Source organism: Bemisia tabaci, chromosome 4 (genome assembly GCF_918797505.1).
Source record: "Bemisia tabaci chromosome 4, PGI_BMITA_v3".
Taxonomy (NCBI): Eukaryota; Metazoa; Arthropoda; class Insecta; order Hemiptera; family Aleyrodidae; genus Bemisia; species Bemisia tabaci.
Genome location: NC_092796.1, coordinates 57,195,601 through 57,216,706, shown reverse-complemented (window position 1 = coordinate 57,216,706; position 21,106 = coordinate 57,195,601). Strand labels below are relative to the sequence as shown.

The 21,106-nt window shown below is 33.0% G+C and overlaps 2 protein-coding genes across 10 annotated transcripts in view; one reads left to right on the top strand and one right to left on the bottom strand.

Moving 5' to 3' along the window:
* The window catches only part of LOC109042608 (ATP-binding cassette sub-family G member 1), a 57,995-nt gene extending 50,801 nt beyond the window's left edge, over positions 1 to 7,194 (top strand). For both annotated transcript variants that reach the window (XM_072300144.1, XM_072300143.1), the window contains 5 exons: positions 1,169 to 1,314; positions 1,949 to 2,117; positions 3,047 to 3,147; positions 3,773 to 3,928; positions 5,149 to 7,194. In XM_072300144.1, coding sequence (XP_072156245.1) covers positions 1,169 to 1,314; positions 1,949 to 2,117; positions 3,047 to 3,147; positions 3,773 to 3,928; positions 5,149 to 5,487 — 911 coding nt within the window. In that variant the 3' untranslated portion in view covers positions 5,488 to 7,194. The remainder of the gene's footprint in view (positions 1 to 1,168; positions 1,315 to 1,948; positions 2,118 to 3,046; positions 3,148 to 3,772; positions 3,929 to 5,148) is intronic.
* An 899-nt stretch (positions 7,195 to 8,093) lies between these two features.
* The window catches only part of LOC109042593 (uncharacterized), a 77,314-nt gene continuing 64,301 nt past the window's right edge, over positions 8,094 to 21,106 (bottom strand). For 7 of the 8 annotated variants that reach the window (XM_019059439.2, XM_019059433.2, XM_019059436.2 and 4 more), the window contains 7 exons: positions 20,892 to 21,033; positions 20,011 to 20,170; positions 17,790 to 18,038; positions 16,182 to 16,346; positions 15,174 to 15,395; positions 13,819 to 14,006; positions 8,094 to 12,544 (listed from right to left, as the gene is read on the bottom strand). In XM_019059439.2, coding sequence (XP_018914984.2) covers positions 13,832 to 14,006; positions 15,174 to 15,395; positions 16,182 to 16,346; positions 17,790 to 18,038; positions 20,011 to 20,170; positions 20,892 to 21,033 — 1,113 coding nt within the window. In that variant the 3' untranslated portion in view covers positions 8,094 to 12,544; positions 13,819 to 13,831. The remainder of the gene's footprint in view (positions 12,545 to 13,818; positions 14,007 to 15,173; positions 15,396 to 16,181; positions 16,347 to 17,789; positions 18,039 to 20,010; positions 20,171 to 20,891; positions 21,034 to 21,106) is intronic. The other variant, XM_019059441.2, reaches the window with a different exon arrangement.

Genomic DNA, 21,106 nt, shown 5'->3' with positions numbered 1-21,106 from the left:
ATAATATCAGCTCTATATTAAAACTGCAGCAGTAAGGCTGTGTGTTTCATAATTTGGACTGTTGAATATTATTATTAGTTCCCAAAATATTATTAAATTAATGATTTTTTGGCGGTTTATCTGCTCCGTTTTGTTCCTTACACTTGTAGTGTTGCTGTGGTTTAATTTTACTTAGCTTTCAAAGTACCTAAAGTTTCTTCAATATTATTTTAGTGAGGTTTTAGTAAAATGGTTGTTCTTTCAACAAATAGCTTTATCAGCATGTGTGTTCCATTCCTATTGAGAAATAATATAGTATTTGAAAAAAAACATAGCCCATAAAATGCCACTATCCTCCGTCAACATATAAGTGTCAAATATTCTTAATCAGTTTTACATACTTGTCAGTCTCTGTGTTTTCTTTCGCACTTTCCATCCGTTTTTTTAATATATATTTCTTCCATTTGAGAACTATCCATTTGCCTCTCTTTTACACGTGTGTTTTATCTATTCATCTATTTTTTTTCTCCAAGCAATGTTTCATTTTGTAAAAGAAAGTATCCTCTTTTGTATCTTTTTTATGTTTTTTTTTATTTTTTTATTTTTATATTCATTTTTAATTTTGCTGTATTTTTTTGAAAGCAAATATGTTATATTTTTTATATTTTATAATCTATTTTTATTATTTTTTTTAAAATTTTTCCCCATTTTTTTGTCTACTGTTTTATAGTATCCATCTGTTTTGTCACTCTCACTCTTCTATAATTCTTTTCAATCATCCATCATCAAGCAAAGCTTTATGAACACATTCTTGGTTAATCAATGACTTTTTTAAAAGTACAAAAAGGAGCAATGAGATCCATTTATGTCATGAGTTGCTTATTTTGATAAAGTAGTATGTCTATTTACGTATTGCAAAAAGTGTTTAGCTTTTTATCAATCTTAAAATCAATCAACAGTGTTTATACAACGGAATTTTTTATCTACATTTATGAGGAATCAGAACAATTTAGTAGAAATCAATTAGAAATATCCTTTTTTTTTTACTTACCACCTGAAAAAGGGGGGGGGGGGAGGGAGTAGTCTTCGGCACATCTGCAACTCTTTGAGAATGGTCAATCTCAAAAACAATCATTACCAATGTAGGTACTTTGTACCAAAATATTGAAGTTTCTCCTCTTTTCCACAGGTTTGCGAATGACCGTTTTAAGGAAACATCAGCAGAAGACAACAGATGTCCTAGAATTTTGTAAAAAACAGCCTAGTCCTCCACCTTTATGGGCTCAAACCTATCGACTACTGTGCAGGAATATTATAACCTTGAGGAGAAATACTGTAAGTATTTTTAATATCCTACGTTATGTATTTTTTCTGATGAGAATTTCTTTTTTCATGGATTTTATTTTTTATCAAGCACAGTAATTAATAGTATTTGTCTTTTACCTACTTAAATTACTTTATTTAGTTGTTTATATTCAAGAGGGAAGAAACAAATTTCTAAGATGCAGTAAAGATTTTATGAAGTCATGAAAGTTTTACGATTAAATGAAATAAACTTTTTATAGGCAAGTTTAGGCACCGGTTTTGTATGTTTGCATTGTCTTTTTGTTCACAACACATCTACTGTTTACAAGTTCTGATCTTACATTTTTTTTTGTGGCGCTGAAAATTCATGCAAAAAAGACGGTTAAATTTGAGTGGATGGTTGAAAAAACTCTCTAAGTTGGGTCAAGAAGTGTTAAGACACAAGTTTTCACGCTGCCACTGTCAGTTTGCAGATATCAGTTTCTGACATCAGCTTGCCAGAGTTATCCTATGTGTGGGCTGCAGTGTCATGGGAACACTGTATATTGGTGTCAGGCGTACGAGCTGAATGTAAAGTGCAATATGTTAAGTGTTATTTTCCTCTTTTTACATCATCAGCTCTTCATTTTCACTGCTCATGTTCCACGTATACATTTTTTTTCAGGTTCAATTTGGTCTCCGAATGTTAGCACATTTATTTATTTCTTTTGTATTTGGATACCTGTACTATGATGCTGGGAGCAAGGCTGACTCAGTTCTAGGAAATTATGTTTTTCTGTACGGTACCACTCTGTTCCTTGTCTATACTGGTCACATGGCTGTACTTCTATCATGTAAGTTTCTTACTTAACTTTTACGTAGGAGGCATATGCGTATCAATGAAGTTCAAATCATCCACTGTAAAGACGTTAATAGCCTGAGTCGCTGAATGTCTTAAAATTATAATAACTAACTAACTAACTCTCTTCTGTGGCTTAGCTTTGAGTTTATTTTTTATTTACAATTTTTGTTGTTTCCATGGGTGTAATATTTTTGCGCCTCTGACATTAAGGTGTACCTCAATTTCCTCGAGAGCCCTGTTCCCCTGTTTTTTTTTTGGGGGGGGAGGGGTCAAAAAACGATGAAAATGTACAAATTAGTAGGTCTTTTCATCTGGTCTGAAGGTAGAAGTACCATTGACATGAATGAAAGGAGAAATTGAAATGAAAAATGGGACTTGAAAAGTCTCTGCTATTGTGGAACGCAGTATCTGTCTGATGTAGGCAAGATATAAACGATAAAATTTATTATAAATATGCTTTAAGAAGTAATAAAACAATTCTTAAATTGCAATAAGTGCGTAAAGTTTAAAACTGCTGAGTTTTCCTGTCATGCTTTGTAAAATTATTTCAAGGATTCCTAGCTTTAGTAAATTTACAATTTTTTCAACCAGAATTGTACCCACTAGGATTCGCTACATGGGTTGATTGTTTAGTTACTCGATCTATGTTTATACTAACTCATTCTCAACTTACTTGTAATATTCTCATCAGATTTTATTTGAAGTTTTATTTCATATGAAATTTTTTACATCTATTCAGATCCGTGAATTTATGAGATTTTGTTTAAAAACTACCAGTTTTACTCTGTTACGTTCAAGTAAGCATAAGCGAGTTACAAAGACAGCCAAAAAATACAAGGAAGACTGGTTCCTTTTCACTCCGGTACTTTCTTACAAATCGCTCTCATTCTAGTTGTAATTTAATACTTTTTTGGTTTTCAGTTCCTCTAGAGATGGGAGTTTTGAAACATGAATACATTAATAGGTGGTATTCGCTAGGACCGTACATGATAGCTACAATTTTGGTGGAATTACCATTTCAGGTAACGATCACTCATTATAGCAGCTACTTCTTTTTGTAATAAAATGTAATAGCTCTACTCCTGTTTCCGTTTCCTCACTTTATTAAAAACGCATAAGTTTGAAAATATTGGTAACTCACAAGATTTAAGGTCGACATACTTACACCTTTCTCTTAATGTTTATTTAATTAATTCTACGCATTTTGAGCCTTGATTCTGGGTTTTATCCTCGGGGTATTTTGCGACTGACATACTATCCCTGTTGAAATAGGTTGAGGAGGTCATGCAATTTTGACGTTGTAATCTAAAATTAAGTTGCAATGTTGCAGACTTCCTGACATGCTATATGTTTTCTTTGGTCAATTTGTCATCAAAACTTTTTGAAAACTTCCTTAATTTTTCTCCACTGTTAGTAGAATATTCAGAAAAAATTTCATGCTGTAAAGTTGGCTTGTTTCCCCTCAAATAAATAAACTAGGAGTAGAAATTTTGAAACACCGCATTGGAGATACGTCATTTCGCACTTTAGCCATCGAAACTACTTTTCGAGAGGTAACTTAAAAACTCAATAACCCCAATCTTGAATTAATTCTAAAATTTCCGTGTTTTTTCACGTCCAATGTTAATGTGCCTTTATTTCCCTCAGGTGCTGTGCTGTCTCATCTATAATGTGCCTGCGTATTATTGTACTGGACAGCCACTAGAACTTCATAGGTTCATTTCCTTTGTTGTTTACTCTACTGTTACATCTCTTACTGCCCAGAGTGTTGGGTTTCTGTACGGCGCAATTCTACCTATTACAGTAAGTCACTGGAAAATGTATTTTAAAACTTAACACTTGACAGATTTTTACGAATAGCTTTGCAACTTTTTCCATCGTTCATCAAATGAAAGACCCTCATAAATGCTTCCAGAAAACTTGAGCTCCCAAAATATGAACCATGAGGAGAGCGACTGGGGGTCTGGTTAAGAAAATAGCGTCAATACATATACCAAGATTCTGTCCATAGAATAATTAGCCTTAAAAAGAGGTTGGGAAAAAGGTTTTTTTGGCAGTGATAGTTCATTTTTGATCTTACTGACTCTGTATGATATAGAATGTTATATTTCTCAAGGTCGATCTTTCATACAGGGGCATAACATTTCATAACATGGACTCTCTGTGGAAACAATTAAAATTGTGGAGGAAAACATCAAACTCATTAAATTGAGCAAGATGTATCATGTAAAATATAAGATGCTTAAAACACCTTGGTCTTAAAATTTTTCATGCCTCCTCTAATTGGAGATTCGTCAGTCATACTCAAGTTTTTGGAAATTGTCAGACCAGTTGGTCAGTTCATTGTTGCTTATTTCTACAATTGTGTAGTTCCATCCAATTTCTAATTTTATGGTGACAATGAGAAACTGCTGTGTTCTCACTCCAAAGTACGATAATGTGTCTCGTAGATGGTATAGTTGTAGTATTTTTGGCCATTGTAAATAAAAAACTATTCATTTTAGTTTTTCTATGATGCAGCAAAATCATCAGTTTTAGGTGATCCTGGTTAAAATTATCTAACAGTAACATACTTTTTGTTTCGTATGTGGCTTCTCTACCTACAAATACAACCAGGAGAAGAATGATTCATGCATCTGTCTTATATTCCGTCCATTAATAAATGGGAGAAGTTATTGCATTATTTTCCTCTGTGAAAAATGTGCCTTTAGCAGAACACTTTTACATACTAGCAAGCATCCGTTAGAAATTGAAAGAATTATGAGGAATTAAAACATCAGAATATGAAAAGCCTAAAAAAATATAAAAGAAATTTGCAGAAAAACCATCTCTATCACTTATTGTTATTCTTGTGTTTAAAAACACTGTATTCGTACAGAAATGGGAGTTTGTTTTAAAATCAGGCTTCCTTAGCTGATCAAAGGATAAAATGGCATGCCTAATCTCCTCTCTTAACTTCCGCTAACCTTTAACAGCCATAATAATTGTTTGTCTCAAAGAGGATGTGTTTTTTTCTCTTTCAGATTGCAGTATTTTTGGGACCGGTGACAATTGTCCTTATGTCGGTGTTTGGTTTTGCCATCCGTCTGAAGGATATCCCATTCTACTTTGTGTGGATGCACCACTTCAGTTTTGTTCGAGCGGGTTTCCAAAGCTTAGTTTTCTCGATCTACGGCTATGACAGGGAGCAGCTTCCTTGTGAAACAAAATACTGCCATTTTAAATACCCTGTAAAATTTCTCACAGAAATGGATTTTGCAGAAATCGATCCCATCCCTCAACTTGTTTATATTTGTGTATTTTGCTTCTGTGTTTACTTTTTAACAGCGTTTGTCATTTGGCGGAGACTAAATTGTCGATGATCTTTTTAATGAAAGAATGAAGCTAACTCCTGAAATTAATGTTACTGTTAGGTAGGATTATTTTTTCAGCAAGTCTAGAAATGTCTGTTCAGTTTCAAAAAGAAACTGTGTTGAAATAATTTTCAACAACTTTGTTGAGTAGGAGAAAAGTTGATTTTATATCACAACTTCATCACAATTTACCTTTTTAACGGATGTAAAGGAAGGTTTCGGAGGTTTCCTGCCAACTGTTCTTGCTTTTTTCATTTTCATCATCAAAATCCTACTGCTCAATCAAGCCTCATTTAGTGCAAAGGTGTAACTTACTGAAAAAGTGATTTTATTGATTATTATAAGTTGAATATTGTGATCAATATTCTTTGTACAGTTATTTTTGGTTGAGCTCCGTATCTGTCAATAATTCGTTGACATGATTTCTCAAGCACCTAAAATTTGGTTTCATTGCAGGAAGAGTTAGCTCGCAATTTTATTTTTGCTGAATACATCATAATTATTGCCAAATTAATAATCAGAATTGAAAATAATCTTTAATATCATCCAAAGACAATGAAAAACTTCCTTTGCCTGTTTGTCTCACCTGCCTGAAATTGAATTCTTCAGATCTGAAAGTTTTAAAAAATTATTTATGGAAGTATCGGTCATCGTTTTATTCCATTGCTTTCTTCTCTCTCTGTCTCTCTTGTATTGCTTTTGAAATTGTTAAAATAAGCTCTCTATTGAAATATTTTCATCATCAGTTTTTACTCAGCAATTGTTATTTAGATATGATGAGATGTTTGATTACTTAGAAGAAAGGAAATGAATCAGTATGTTTGTGTAGAGAAATGTATTTATGTTGCCTTAATTTCAAAGGTACATGAAAAAAAAGAAAAAAGAATGTTTTTTCTATAGAAACCTCTCATCAGCAGTATGTAATAAAAAAGACCCTATCCATCTAAAACACCATGTACCTTGATTCCTTTTCTCTGCTTTCAATTTTCATTCAGATTCCAGATTTTGTTGTTTGATACATGAATTTTTTGTAAACGTACACTGATCCTTGGATTTTTTCTTGCAGATGTTTCCTCTGAATTTTCTGAGGATCAGTCAATGAATTCATGTAATTCTCTCAAAACATAATTCCTTTGAAAGATTTTGAGAATATTTCAAGCATCCAAAATATTTTCAGTAAATCAATTAAAATATGCGTAAAATATTTAAAATTGAATGAATTATGAAAGTAGTATAATTTTGATTGTGATACTTTATTTGCATTGTTTATTTTGTCATATTCAGACAGTGGAATGTGTTTTCTCATTTCATTCTCTGTTGAGGTCATGTGGAAATAGCTGATAGGTATGACCAAGATCTCGAGTCATCTCAAAGTTTTCTCACACACTGTATGATACCATTTCATATTTACCTGTTCTATTTTTACATAGTAATCTGAATTTAAGTTGAACCGGTTTTCTTTGTTTTGTTTTTATTAGTTTTATTTTTCTATGCAGAGGATGACCTCATCCCCTCTCTTAAATTTAGGCTGTATCCAGTGTTATGTTCCTTTTGTGTGGCACAAAAGCCTTTAATACCTACGTGTATTATGTTGATAGGATGTTAAGTTAATTTTTTTTGTCATTACATGATGCAAGTACCTATGAAAATAATTTTGTGATACGAGAACAAAATTTATGTGTGTTAAAATATATGTCATTTTTATTAGAATTCAAATTTGGTCAGTTTTTTTTCTTTTTTTAAAATTAGAATTGAGAGGCTTGAAAGACAAGGCGCATAAGTGCAGTTTTTGAAAAAATTGAGGTATTGATGATTTCAAGTAAAACTAGTTTTCATGCACATTCTACGAAAAATTCGCTCCCTTATTCCAGTTTTTAAGCATCAGAAAAGTCAGTTTAATCTTTCTTTCTGTCATAAGGATCTATGTAATTTTGAAACTTCAAACACATATTTCTGGAAATATAAATAACTGCACTATGCGCCTTGTTCTCCAAGCCCCTCAATTCAGGTCTTCATCACACCTAACACAATTGAAGCAGTGAGAATGAAAACGCACCGACTAGGAAAAATGAAAATATTCATGGGACACAAAAAACTGCAGTTAAAAAGTTACTATAGGAGAAATCTGTTTGATGCTAAGAATAAGTACCTACTCCGGACAAGAATTTTAAGGTGTGTCAAGGAAAAGTTTTTTTTTTTTTTTTTTTTTTTTTTTTTATGGTAACTTCTTCACCCACTTGGAAATTTCTTGTGTCTCCTAAACATTTTCATTTTTACGCTTAGTGTGTCTTCATTTTCACTGATTTAATTTTCCTGAGGCTTCCTGAGCCGAGAAAAGATAAAAAAAAACGAAAGTTTTCAGCCGTTTCTGAGAGTTCATCAAGTGTGCACTTTTCGCTGCTGAAGCGATCTAGCGGATTCGTGGAGCTTGTCAGACTGAAAAATTGGACTCGGGGGATTATTTTACATGAGACAAACATGATTTCGGCTAAATCGGAGAACTTTTGATTTTAACCCTGACATTGATGATTTGCCTTTTATTTAAGTACATAAATAACTCCTGGAGTCATCATATATTTAAGTGGGGTAAAGTAAGGAATAAATAAATGGAAAAATTTAAAAATTAATGGTTTATTTATTACACTTTTTCCATTAAAAAATAGTAGGTTCAGCATAGAGGATGGAGAACAAAATTTCATATTCCAGGAATTGTAGGTACTGAGAATGGAAGAATTTAAAATACACAGCAAATTAAGTCAAAACAACAATCAAGAAGAGATGTTTAAGAGGATGGCAAATTAGCTAGTATAATTAATTAAGCAAAAATCTGAAGAAAGAATAGTAAGCACGTGTGGAGTAAAAAAAGTACAATTAAGAGAATAATAATGAAAATAAGAAAAAATCTTCATGAAGAGTGAAACAGTCATGAGCTTCTCTCAAAAATGAGTTGGCCGACACATTGTTATCAATCATGTTACCGTGTCAATTTTTAAGCTGAATCAAACCAATAATTGAAAAAGAAATAGAGAGAAAATTGAGTTACTTGGAATTAACAACCAGATCAAAAAATAATCTCAATACCTAGACAAACCACTAAAATATATTCTTCAGCAATTACATATTTGCAGCCTTTTTAGGGACAAAACAAGGAGAGAAGCAAAGGCTCAAGCAATTCCTGCTTTGACAGCAATACAAAGTATAAAAAATAAGGTCTGTTTAAAACACTCATATTCAAACTTATCAGCGGGGCACAAGATGCAGAGAAAGCAGAATATAAAATATGTAATGAAAAACCGCTGCACTAAAACCTGATTTTTTACCAAGCATGGCACACAATTTCTTAGCATATCATTCATTGCACAAACATTTATCTAAAAAAGGGGAAATTTATTTTTGACAATGCAATTTTTCTGCTTTTTTGACAAATCTTTGGTTCTTTTGTCCTCTCAGATTTGTTATTTAGCTAATTAAATTCTTAATAGCACCAAAATAATAATAAAAAAATTATAATACAAAGGCAAAAAAAGAAAGAAAAAAAAATGAAAAAATTAAGGGTTGAAAGATACAAATAATATTACAAATGCACATTTTGCACAAATTTCATTAACAAAATTATTAACAAACTAGAAAAAGAGATCGAAAATACTGACGCATTAACTTATCTTAGCTATAACATGAAAAAACAGGCATCCGAATACTGCAGATTAAACTATTGGGGATGTAATTCAAGAGATATTGAATATTTCAGTGGTTTGAAAACACAGAATGGACAGGGGAGGAAAAATGAGAGAGAAAAAAAGAAAAACAGAAAGTTGTTTTTGAAATCTCCATTTAGATGGACACAAGTCTGAAAGGTAAGTAGGTTCCTCAAAAAAAATCCCATCGGAAACAATGAGAAACGAAAGGGAAAAACAAAAAAAAGAAGAAAAGAAAAGAAAAAAAATAGAGTTGTCACGGTTTTTTTGATATGGTCATGGAAAGTATCTAACTTAATAAAAGGTTTGCTTGCTGAAAATTAATCTTCTGAAAGATCAGATAAATACTCTTAAGTTTTAGATATTTTTAGCCATGTAATCATGAGTGCATGGTTTCTGAGTTGCTATTTAATCACATCCAAATCCTTTTCTTGCCTACCCTCTTGTTTTAATTTTCAATTTGATGACTTAAATTATACTATCTATTTTGAAAAGAAAGAGAGAAAAGAGGTACTGGTTACACTAGAATCTGACATTCGGAAGCAGCGACTGGAAAGACTTTGCAGTTTAAGCTTCTTATAAATTTACTGAAGGCCAGTTTTCTACAAAATAAACTGAAACTGATTTAAGTTAAAAAGCTGACAGAATCTTTGATTGTAAAGGCCATATCAAGTCTTACCAAAATCATCTCGATTCTTTGCACAATTTTCAAAGTTACTTTCTCTCCATTTAGGAGTTTCAAAAGTCCTATTTCACAGTTATTCTGCAGAGAGAGATATCAGTGCAACAAATGGCAACACTTGAGTATCAAACAAAGCAGACAAACAGAAAAACAAGAAAGAGACACTGACACCGATACTTGGCATGTTATAGATATAGAATTTAGAGATGTTCGGAGGTTATTTGGCTCAAGATCAAAGAGAGAAAATGTCACAAATTTCATTGGATGTATGACAGGTTGGGGAAATGACAGGTCCGGTTTGGGAAGAATAGTACGGTTGAATTTATTTTGGAGAACATGCATGATTTAAAGACTTGAGGCATCATTACATGGTATGACAGAATACGACCTTTGGTCTTGAATCATTTCTTCACAGAATACAGAGAGAAAGAGAGAAGGAAAGCAATTTTAAAAAGGTATCAAATTTTTTACAGAGAAGATCTCAGGTTTTTTTGTGAGGAATTCAAGCAGAATTTGATAGATAGAAAATTGGATAGGAAAACTAAATGATGAACGCTCAGTGAAAATGATAAGACTGTTTGTGTTCTGTTAAAGTGCGGGGCTGGAATTATGAGATAATTACCATACTTCAAGGGCACAAAAAGAAAATAAATTTTGAGAGAAAAAAATTCTAGATGAAAGAGGATTTATTCAAAGAGAGCAGGCAAAAAGAGGGTTTGCGGCAACAAGCTCATCTTTTTACAATTAATGAAAACAATTTGGGAGATTCAGAGTTCATAGAGGCAGTCTTACAACACAGAAACTATCGAAGACTCACCCAGTTTTCCAGCTCATTACTTAATGACAAATTATTTTATACGCTGAAATAGACCTGCTATTGAAGTTTTTAAAACATTGTTAAAACAAGAGTTACTATTTAGTGCAACATAAACTTTTTAGTAAATTCTTGGGTACAATCTTATAACAAGTCATATGTTTGAGCATAATCTACAATTGATGGCATCAGATTGGTGTTAACCAAAAATGAGTGAATTAGTAAGTTCTCCTAGATAAATTTCTTTGGAAGTCTGAAAAAAATCTAGCAAAAGTAGACTTCAGATCATATCTATAAACAAGTATGATCGATTATGCCAATTATATTTCCAATTTCATTTTAACATGGTGATATGGCAATTGTTCAATCATTTCACTCAGGTTGCAAGACAAATCAGTACAAAGCATAGGTGAAAAAATTTAGAGAACAAGATGGAAAAAGAGAGGCTGATTTCAGACTGATGACACCAATATAAAATAAAGCTTGAACAAACGGAAAGGATGTAGTCAATTTTTAGGCGTGGGAATCAAATTTTTGACGACAAAAAGAGTAGTTAATTCTGGGAAGGGTGCGACTTCTATGCACACTCCATTTTGATTCATTAATGAGAGACCAAAAAATTTTTTTATTTATTATAGAAAAAAGAGTGATAGAATAAAAATATTAGGAAGGAAAAACAATTTCAAACTTATTACGCTATTTAAATAAAATAATTTTCAGCACGTGAAATATAAGAGGAAAAAAAAAATAGAAAGGGAGAAAACAAAAGAGCGAAGCACCGTCAATGTTGCAGTAACTTCAGTCAACTCACTTCATTTATTGGAGTGATTTTATCTAATCTTTTCAAAATTAAATTCAAAAGATAAAATTAACAAAAGAAAATGTATTTAAAGTGCTTCTAGGCATTTCAATGAATGAGTTTCCAAGAGGAAGAAAGAAAGGAAACAAAATGAAATCAAAGAAATAAAATCTGAGTTTTCATTGATGTAATAGGGAAAGCGGGGATTTAAAATTGAGATTAAAATTCTTACACCTCACCTTTAAAAAAATTGTTGGTAAAATGGAGAGATAATTCATCTTTTCATCTGAATTTTGGAATACAGTAAAAATACAATAGCACTAACAGCTCACAAATAAAAGGCTCCGCCTGATAAAAGATGGAAACTTTTGCGAGTGTAAAATCGCATGATCTTCAAAAACAAAGCTGTCAGAAATTTAAGGTGCAAGGACACAACAGTTCACTGCACACTTTTGACATTTTAAGCGTAGGTAGGAAAAATACTGTACAAAATACAAATATAAAATACTTTTCAATTCACGAACATATCTCAATAAAGCCGTTTAAAAATACTCTTCTGAGAATACTGACGAAATAGGCTTGCATAACCTCATTGAAAATGTTGATGAAAGAGAAAGTAGGGCAAAACACTGTACAAACGAATACATGAATTTTCAGTTTTGTTTCAAAGAGAATCCTTACTCCTTTCTTATTTTTTTGTTTCCTTTTCTTACAAATTCAAATTTTCGCACTTAGAAATCTAATAAGTCTTTGCAACAACTAGTACTTACATAATAGGAGTATTTGACACTTAGAAAATATATAAGTCTTTTTTTTTTGCTTTTTTTTCCAAAGTGTGGATGATAAGTATATACAGATTATGTCTATGCATGATACAAGAGCAAGTTAAGCTGCTTCAAATTTCAGTACCACATTATAATAGTAAGCTAACTATGAGGCTTGATAAGTTTGGAATTGTATAAATTAATTGTAAGTTTAATGAATGCCTATACCTGCTCATGTACGGTCATTCTAGAAAGTTGACTCCCAGGTAAAGAGCATACAATTCAAAGGTCAGTCACAATGCTTCATAATACCTGCCAAAAAAAAAAAAAAAATTAAAAATTACAGTTAGAAGACAAATATCTTAAAGAACAGTTTGAATAACATGAAAGCTTAATACACAGTCACTACGAATCTACAAATTTTCAAGCTCCAGTTGTTGATTGTGAGTGTGACTAAAGAATTTAGGGTTTCCAAAATGTCTTCATGTCCTAATTCTCTGACTTTTTTGCTTTTCCCTGACTCTGCAATTTTCGAATTCCCTAATTTTCCCAAGTCCCCGTAAAATCCCTGATTTTCCCAGGTTGCTGTAAAATCCCTGATTTTCTAGGTTTTGCAGATGGCAGGAAACTTGGAATAATGGGACATCGGTAGAGATGTTGATTTTTCCTACAGTTCCTCTTGGAACCTAAACAAGCTAGCAATTTAAAGAATGAAAATTTTGAAAACTAACTCCAGGATAATTTGACGATAACCTTTAACCACTCAAGAAAATTAATACATTGCACCCTAGTAGCTCTGGGCACTTCTGAGAACATTTCCTACCTCTTAGACTGAAAACAGTTTGCTTAATGTTCAAAACTTGCACTTGGAACAAAACAGAGGATAAAATCTCTACTAACTGCAGTAGATTTGCACTTATAAGAGTGGCTAAACAAAGACGAAATTAGAGCTCACAGGAAGCTCAAATTTTCCCATTGGAAGTATCAGACAATGAATTGAAACTATTGTTTTTCATTTTTGGTACATTCATTTTGGGTTGGGTACATTCGATATCACTGGGGTATGACGTTATGTTACTTGAAATTGAAACCTCAAAGCCAGGAGGCAAAGTTAATTTTCATGTTTTGAAGTTTCTCTACGAATAAAATAAATTAATTTTGATCATTATTACTTTGCTTCTAGATCGATTTTCAAAACGATTGATCGACCTAAAAATCATTAACTGTAGAACAAATTTGTGAAGGATGGAAATGATTGATGCTAACCCTCAAAAGGAAACACACGATTTTTTTCGTCTACTCAAAAAACTATTAATAAGCCATAATTATTCGTATCTTTTTCCTTTTCCAATTTAAAAAGTTGTTTCCCACCGACCCACCTTGAGTTCCTAATACTGGGGGAAATCCTGCGATGAGAAATATATGAAAATAAAGCCATAATCAAAGCTATGCCTAAAAGACCCTTTAATTGCACGTATGAATGAAGATAGTGTTCCTTTTTTTCAATATTGTTCTGCACATGGTAAAAAATTATTGAAAACAATTTTCAATTGATGTTTTTTGAGCAATGTGACTAAATGACTCACCTTGTGGAGAAATTCAGTACCTACTGCAGGCGATAACTGCACTCCTTGGAACAAGGCCTTTCTGGTCGCCTCGACAACACAGAAGCCACTTTTCATCAACTTCCAGAACAAGTCGTAACTTTTCCCCTTCATTGAAAGAAAGATGTCCACTATCAGATGGAAGTCTATGCAGCAGAGTCTGGACATACCTGCAAAATTATAAGAAAAAATGTTACAGAGTGGATTTAAACAACCTTGGGAGCTGGTTAAAGGCACAGTTCTTGTAAGTAGAAATTCCTTTGACCTTTTTCAACTTTTCTTTCACCTCAAATGATAGGCTACAACGCTTAAGACAATTTCTTGAAAGTTTAGATACTCCCGAGTAACTACAATACAAAAGGTACATGTGCAGAAATGTGTATGGATTTACAAAATAAGAACACATTTTTCAACTTGGAGGAAATCGAACAAATCCAGGTTGTTAGGGTCAAACTTCCGCTCAATATCTGTCATTTTTATCATTTTCAAAAATATTTCTCCTGAGAATGTGTGAGATAAGGAAGAAAAAATCTAGAGATCTGACTTTAAAAACAGAAAAGATTATTAGTCCGAATTTCAGCGAGACCCTTGGATTATTATTGCAGCAAAAAAATTGAATGATAACAAAAATTCCAGGAGAATCGTTCCTGAAAAGATGTAGGGAGACAAGCGTACTACTCCTCTAGCACCATGTTTGTCATCATGTTGGTAATATCTCAAATATGCCACTAGAAAAAGTTTTAATTACAAGAACACGTCAAATATTGTGTCTTCAAAACTTTGCGTAGAAATTATTCACAAGACGGGAAGTTCGGAAATCACCTTCCGACCGCGGTATCACGTAGTAATAATTTTCAACTCCGATGAGATGGGACTTTGACTATACAAATTTGTATTTTTTTTACTTAACCAATGTTAATTGGGAACACAAATATCTTCTCAAGGAGTTGATTTTTAGACTTTCTACAGTACGATTTGTTTTTGCTGAGGAATTTTGAGGAGAAAACAGATTGCATACAGTTTGTTATACAGTTGCATACAGTTCATACCTTGTCTAAAGGCTCATTGTAATTGGCAAGTGTGATTGCTCCTGAAAACCATAAGGTGTTTGTTTTTTTTTTTTTTTTTTTTTTTTTTTTTTAATGTATTCTCTAATACTTACAAGAATTACGATTGTTTTCAGGATTTAGGATTACCGGTGATTTTTGTTTTGAATTTATATTTCAACATTGTCTTGAGAAATGCTCATACCTATGATCCGTTCGATTCAGTCCTATATTTTTGTCACTGATACATTTACTTTCAATTCTTATCAAATTTAAGATCAGTTTACTTACTTGTGTGGTTCTAAAGATCGATTTCTGACAGAAGATTGAGGTATCTTTTTCGAGCTCTCTGATGCTTTAGATGGCCGAACAAGAAAAGCATTCCTGTAAGGTAAACTTGAAGGTCTGACTGCCTTCACAGCACCTGGTTTGGGCACTGCTCCGAGATCAGCTCTGCTGATTCTGCTAGGGGCAGGGGGCTTGGTGGCATTGACTTCAGCGGAGAGTTGCTTTCTATAAATATAAAGATCATGAATGAATTTTTTACTTTTTTAAAACATTTCTCTCACAGTTGAATGAACTCAATTCAATTCAAAAGAAATGTGATTAATTTATTCCTCATTTTCATTATCATTCTTCTTTTTGTACTTTCACGAGAAAACTGATGATACAATTTTGCAAATTGAATTACAGTACCTTTATGAAGTCTTAACGAGGATGTAACCATCAAAAGAAATTTACTTTGGATATTATCCTAGGCCATCGAGGTTGGACTGAATTTCAATAAAAATTAAGTTCGAACTAGTTTTCAGCTCAATCATTTGCATATTTACACCCGTCAAATACGAAAGAGAGGCAAGAAAAAATATGTACTGTGTGCGATCAGGGATTGCAGTTTACTTTTTACAGATACTGGGAAGAAATAAAACTTCTAAGACATTTTCTTTACTCTCAACACAATGTATATTTGCTCTTTCCTATTTAACTCTGTTTAATTATACATCATTTTGGTGAGATGATGGTAATGAAAATGGATAACACCCCTTATGGTGTGCTATTAGAGTTCATAAGATCTTCTTGGAGATGTTGTTTTTCTTTCCTGCTGGTATTTTGCTTGAAGGCTCCGTTGGGAGATCAGCCAAGCAAAATCAAGGTGAAAAAGTAAAGTGATAACTCCGATAGGACACCCCTGAAATATTTATTTTTTAAATAAATGCATACTTAAACACTTAACCTTTTACTGAGCAGATTAGAAAGCTTTCATTTTTACTAGAATCCGAAAATAAAGTTTAAACTTACTTAATATTAGGTGTGGATAAGGGTTTCCTTAAAGTTGATGACTGTTGAGTGGAGGGCGAAAGAACTTTTTTGACAGGAGGCATTGGGGCACTACTCCTAGTAGGAGACGAGACGGGTCGAGGAATTCTTGACCTGGGGTAAGAAGCGCCTGATGCTGAAGAGCCACTAAAAATTGAATAAAATAAAAATAATTATACAAACTTTATTTAAGAAGATGATTCAAGAATAAAATTTGGCAAAGATTCCTAACATGTAGTACACATATGACACACTATGATGACAGCAAGATGCTTGAAATTGTATTCAGCTGACACAATATTTTCAAAGTAATCAATACATGTTCTGTTACATCTATGATGAAACTTCCAAACGACATATCTCGGTTTGTGATGTTGCAGACTTCCTGTCATACTTAATTTTTTAAGAAGCCGGCCATGATCTACAGATTGACAAGAGGATATTTGATCGTAAAGAAATACAATATTTTTTTTCTTTCCTATAAATTTAGATACCTCTGCTTATAAAAATTAAGATCCATGAATTGATATTCTGAGGAAACTTTTGAATGCATACTGCATTGGAACTTAGTTGTAATTTTAAATCTGTAAGAGACTATTTGTTGGAATTTATTGCCGTCATAGTGCCGTGGTCTTTTTGCACTTAGCATGTCATGTTTTGGCAATGTCCAATGGCTCATAACTTTTTAAAAAATAAGATAGGGCACCTGGAAACAGTAGCAAAAGAGAGGGTGATTTTGCCATGCTTCAAGAAAAAAATTAAATGATAAAGTTCTTTTAATGATTTTTGTGGGTGTGCAAGAGTGTTCAATGAGAAATGGACAGCAAAACGGCTGAGTTTTAGTTTAAATTACATGTATAGAAATTAAATACTGACAAAAGAGGGGAGAATACCAGAACCATCAATAGAAAAGTACTGAAGGTTAAAAAGTTAAGGTACGTATTTTATGAAGCTCTGTAAAACTCCATTGAAATGAAAACTTTTTCAAAGATTTTTAGGTGGAACGATGTAGATGTGAGCCATTCAGTACTTGATCACCATCTACAGTAAAACCTCAATTTATCAAATTTCATGGGACTGATAAATCGATCCATTAATTCGAATTTGCTTGAAGCCCTTGAAGGGACCAGAATATCAATTCATCAAAACATAGAATCCCTTAAATTGCAATCTGATAAACTGAGGGCTTACTGAAATAATTCTTACATTTTGAGTAATTTGTGCGGAATGAATGTTAAATTCAACGTGAAATAGATGTGAAATTGTTTTCAAGTCAAAAAGTTTTTAAGAGCATCTTAAAATTTCAGCCAGAGTTAGCATTCCTGAACACAAAGAAAATGGAATCACATTGAGAGGAACCATCACCGGGTAATAAGGACCATTAGTCTTGATGCTGTTGTGAGTTTATTTACACAACTAAGGGAGAGTTCCATACTTTTTTAGGTACATAAATCTATTCTCATTCGGGGAGAAATCTATTCTCAGAAGCAATTGTACACTCCTAGGCAACTATGATGTGTTTAATGTTTCAATTTAAACTTTGTATCTTGATCCATCAACAGTAACAAGGGAAAATACGCAGTTAATTACCAGCTTTTAGCGGGCGAAGATGGGGTAGATAGTCTACCATTGGTAGGAGTTCTTGTGTCTTTACTACTCAACATTTCCCATTTAAGTTGTAAACGCTTGAATTTTCCGTCTTTTGTTGCATTTTTCATAAGGTTTTCAGCCTCTTGCATTAATGTTTCAGATTCTAATTCGGCTGTGTTAGCCGATGTATCATCTTCACTAGAATTGTGGTTGTTGTTGGAAGCGAAGTTGTTAATGTTAGGCTCCAGACTGAAATAAAATATTAAAATGAGGTGGATGTTGACGAGCAAGAAAAAAATAAGGAGAGAAACCCTTAGGCTCAAGAAAATTGGAAAAAGTAATTCTGGAAGATAAGATATACCAAGAGGAAAGAAGGATAAGTAAAAAGTTCATTTCTAAGTAGATAAAGATGACCGTTCTTTATTGAATTTAATATTTTTAAAAATATAGAAAGTTCTAACTAATAATGAAGTAAAGGACACAGCAGTTATTTGTATATTATTCATTTAAAAATGAAGTAGGCAATGGGTCTGCTTTGATTATATAACATGAGCCAAGATAAAAAAATTGTTTTTCCTAGAAAATGATGCACAAACTACAATGAGCGCATTGGCTGAATTTGAAATTCACCCCCTGTCTCACAGCCTGCCTAAAAAATGTTGGATTGTAAAGTATTGTGTGAACTTTAGATTTTTTTCAATCTGCTCATTATAATTTTTGAGCCATTTTTATAAAGTAACATTTTTTTGTTTTTTGTTCTCACTAAAGTTAGTACCAGAATCGTCCGGAGAGTTAATGTGCTTTGAGAACTGTTAATAAAAATATATGTTAGGCGTTTTGTATTGTTTTTAAAAGGAACGAATGTTAATTAGAAAGAACACTTTCAAAATATTCTTTGTTTCTTCAGTTCAGTTATAGGGGTTCAGTCAGTGTAGACATTCTCATGCTTTTGCTTTACATGAATGAACATGAACAAAGTTAACCAACACCAATTAAGAAATAGAAAAGACGTTCAGAAATGGAGAGAGAATACCCAAAATCCCAAACATTAATTTAATGAGAGGAGAAATTTTAAAGGAATATTATTTTCACATCAGTATCTTGGCTCTTATCACAATTGAATCAGTGAGAATGAAAACAGAACAACTCAGAAAAACCAAGGTACACTCTACTACAGGTATGGACAAATGGATTTTTAGAAAATCATCGAAACGCGTAGATTTGACAGCATCAAATGGTACCACTTTGTTGCCATATTGAAAACTTGTTTACTTTCTGTTCTGAGAGAGGGTCTCTTCAATTTCGTGTTATTTTTTCATATTCTTAGTTAAGTTTTTCGTTATTTTGAGATTCATCAATTTTTTAAATTCATCTGACAGCTAATTGAAGCTACCAGATCTGCCAGAACCTCATTTTAAACTGCGCAGCAAAGATGGTACGACTTGCGACGTCACTCGATGGCCTATATTCTCAGCGCTGCCATTTCGGCACCCCATTTGTCCATACCTGTAGTAGAGTGTGCCTTGCAGAAAAACGAAAAAGTTTAAGAGACACAAAAAGTATGCAGTAGGCGAAAAAGTTGGTATGTGAAAAAGATTTTTAATGCCACAGAACAATTACCTTGGGACATTTCAAAGGCCCAAATTGAAATAGATCGCCATTCTCAATGGCATTTATGAACTTTGAGCATTTTTAACTTTCTTCGTTGGTGTGTCGTCATTCTCACAGATCAAATTGAGATGCTATGTGCCAGAAAGGCACTTTTTGGTTCCAGAATCTCCGTTATTAATGCATGTTTCAGAGGAGAGGCTAATGGATGATTTTTCCGGAATTAGTTCTACTGTAGGATCATGAGGGATACTTTGTAACAAATTTTGATGAGATGAATGCATTCACTTTCCTTCCGATGAATGAAATAGCAGCATGGATTATGAAACATTGTCCTAAGAAGTACCCTTCTCACATCCAGCATCTCAATTAGTAGCAAATTAAAAGAAGTGGTTTCAATAAGAGTTTTTATATTTTTCAGACACGTTTACAATAACATGATGATGCCATTAGAAATGTTCATACCCCGTAATTAATGGGTATTTAAGTTAATAATGAACCATCCATGGCGAGAGAAAACCTACACCAGAATTTCCCATCACCACCAAATCTTATGATAGAAAAAAAATGTAGAGAATAATGAATGTAAAGAAGAGAAAATATAATGGAATACCTGTCCTCCGTGTACTCGTCTTCATCGCATCCGAGTCTCTGAAATGCAGTCACCAGTTTGCTGCCTGGTAGAACACCACTCCACCGTTTTTGGGCGGTACTGGCAACATCACTCGGGTCTGCTGAGTCAACACATGACCTGGGTCGAGCCTTAACTGGATCTAGATAACAAAAAAGAGAGTTCATTTTTCTGACTTTGGATGATATTTTTGCTGACCACCGAGTGTGGAAAGCACTCTCAAACTAAATGAACATTTTAAAAAAGTGTAGCGGTTTTAGGGGACTGGCAATCCCCTTTCAATGGGAATAGTAATTTTTGGAAGAACCAGTCATCTTGCTGGTTACCTTAAACCTGCAGCTCTTCTCAAGATGAGATTTGAAATTGCATTAATGATTTTTTTGAAGAATTGGGTGCATTTACATGCCAAAAAATATGACGTGTAACAAATTTCTTAAAACTTGAGCTATTAACTTAAAATTTTTACATACTTTTCTCATACAATGACGCATTACATCAAATGATGTACCCCAAACGGAAAATTGTCTATCAAAAGAAAAAAAGAGTTTGCGTGCCCCATTCTCTCATGGAGGGTCCCCCTCCAGAATTCTAAAAATATGTTCAAAATATATTCAAATTTTAAAGCTCTTGGCAACCATTTAGAAGATAACAGGGGAGTTTGGACTTTTGAATAGATATTTCATCAAAATAACTGAGAAGCTTCACTCTACTGAATAACTGTCTTTACTAACACTGTGTTTACTGCCTTTGTTAACAATGTGCAGCAAGGGACTTCCTTTCAAAAAAGGAATGCAGAGAAGATATTTCAGCTCCTTTCTCTATTCAATTACGTTACAGCAATCGCTAAAAAATTGAAATTTCACCTGAAATAGTTTGCTTGGCATCTTCGTGTTCACTGGTGGATTGAGCAGCAAGACTCTGGAGGGACCTCATTAGTTTCCGTAAAGTCCATGAAGTTCGGTTATTGCTACCAATGCTAGATTGTACTGGAGATAGTGGGTGCCGCTAAAATGAAAAATATTGAATGGTAGAGAAATAAATCTTTGGATCAAAGTTCATTTAGATGAATGCCACTTGA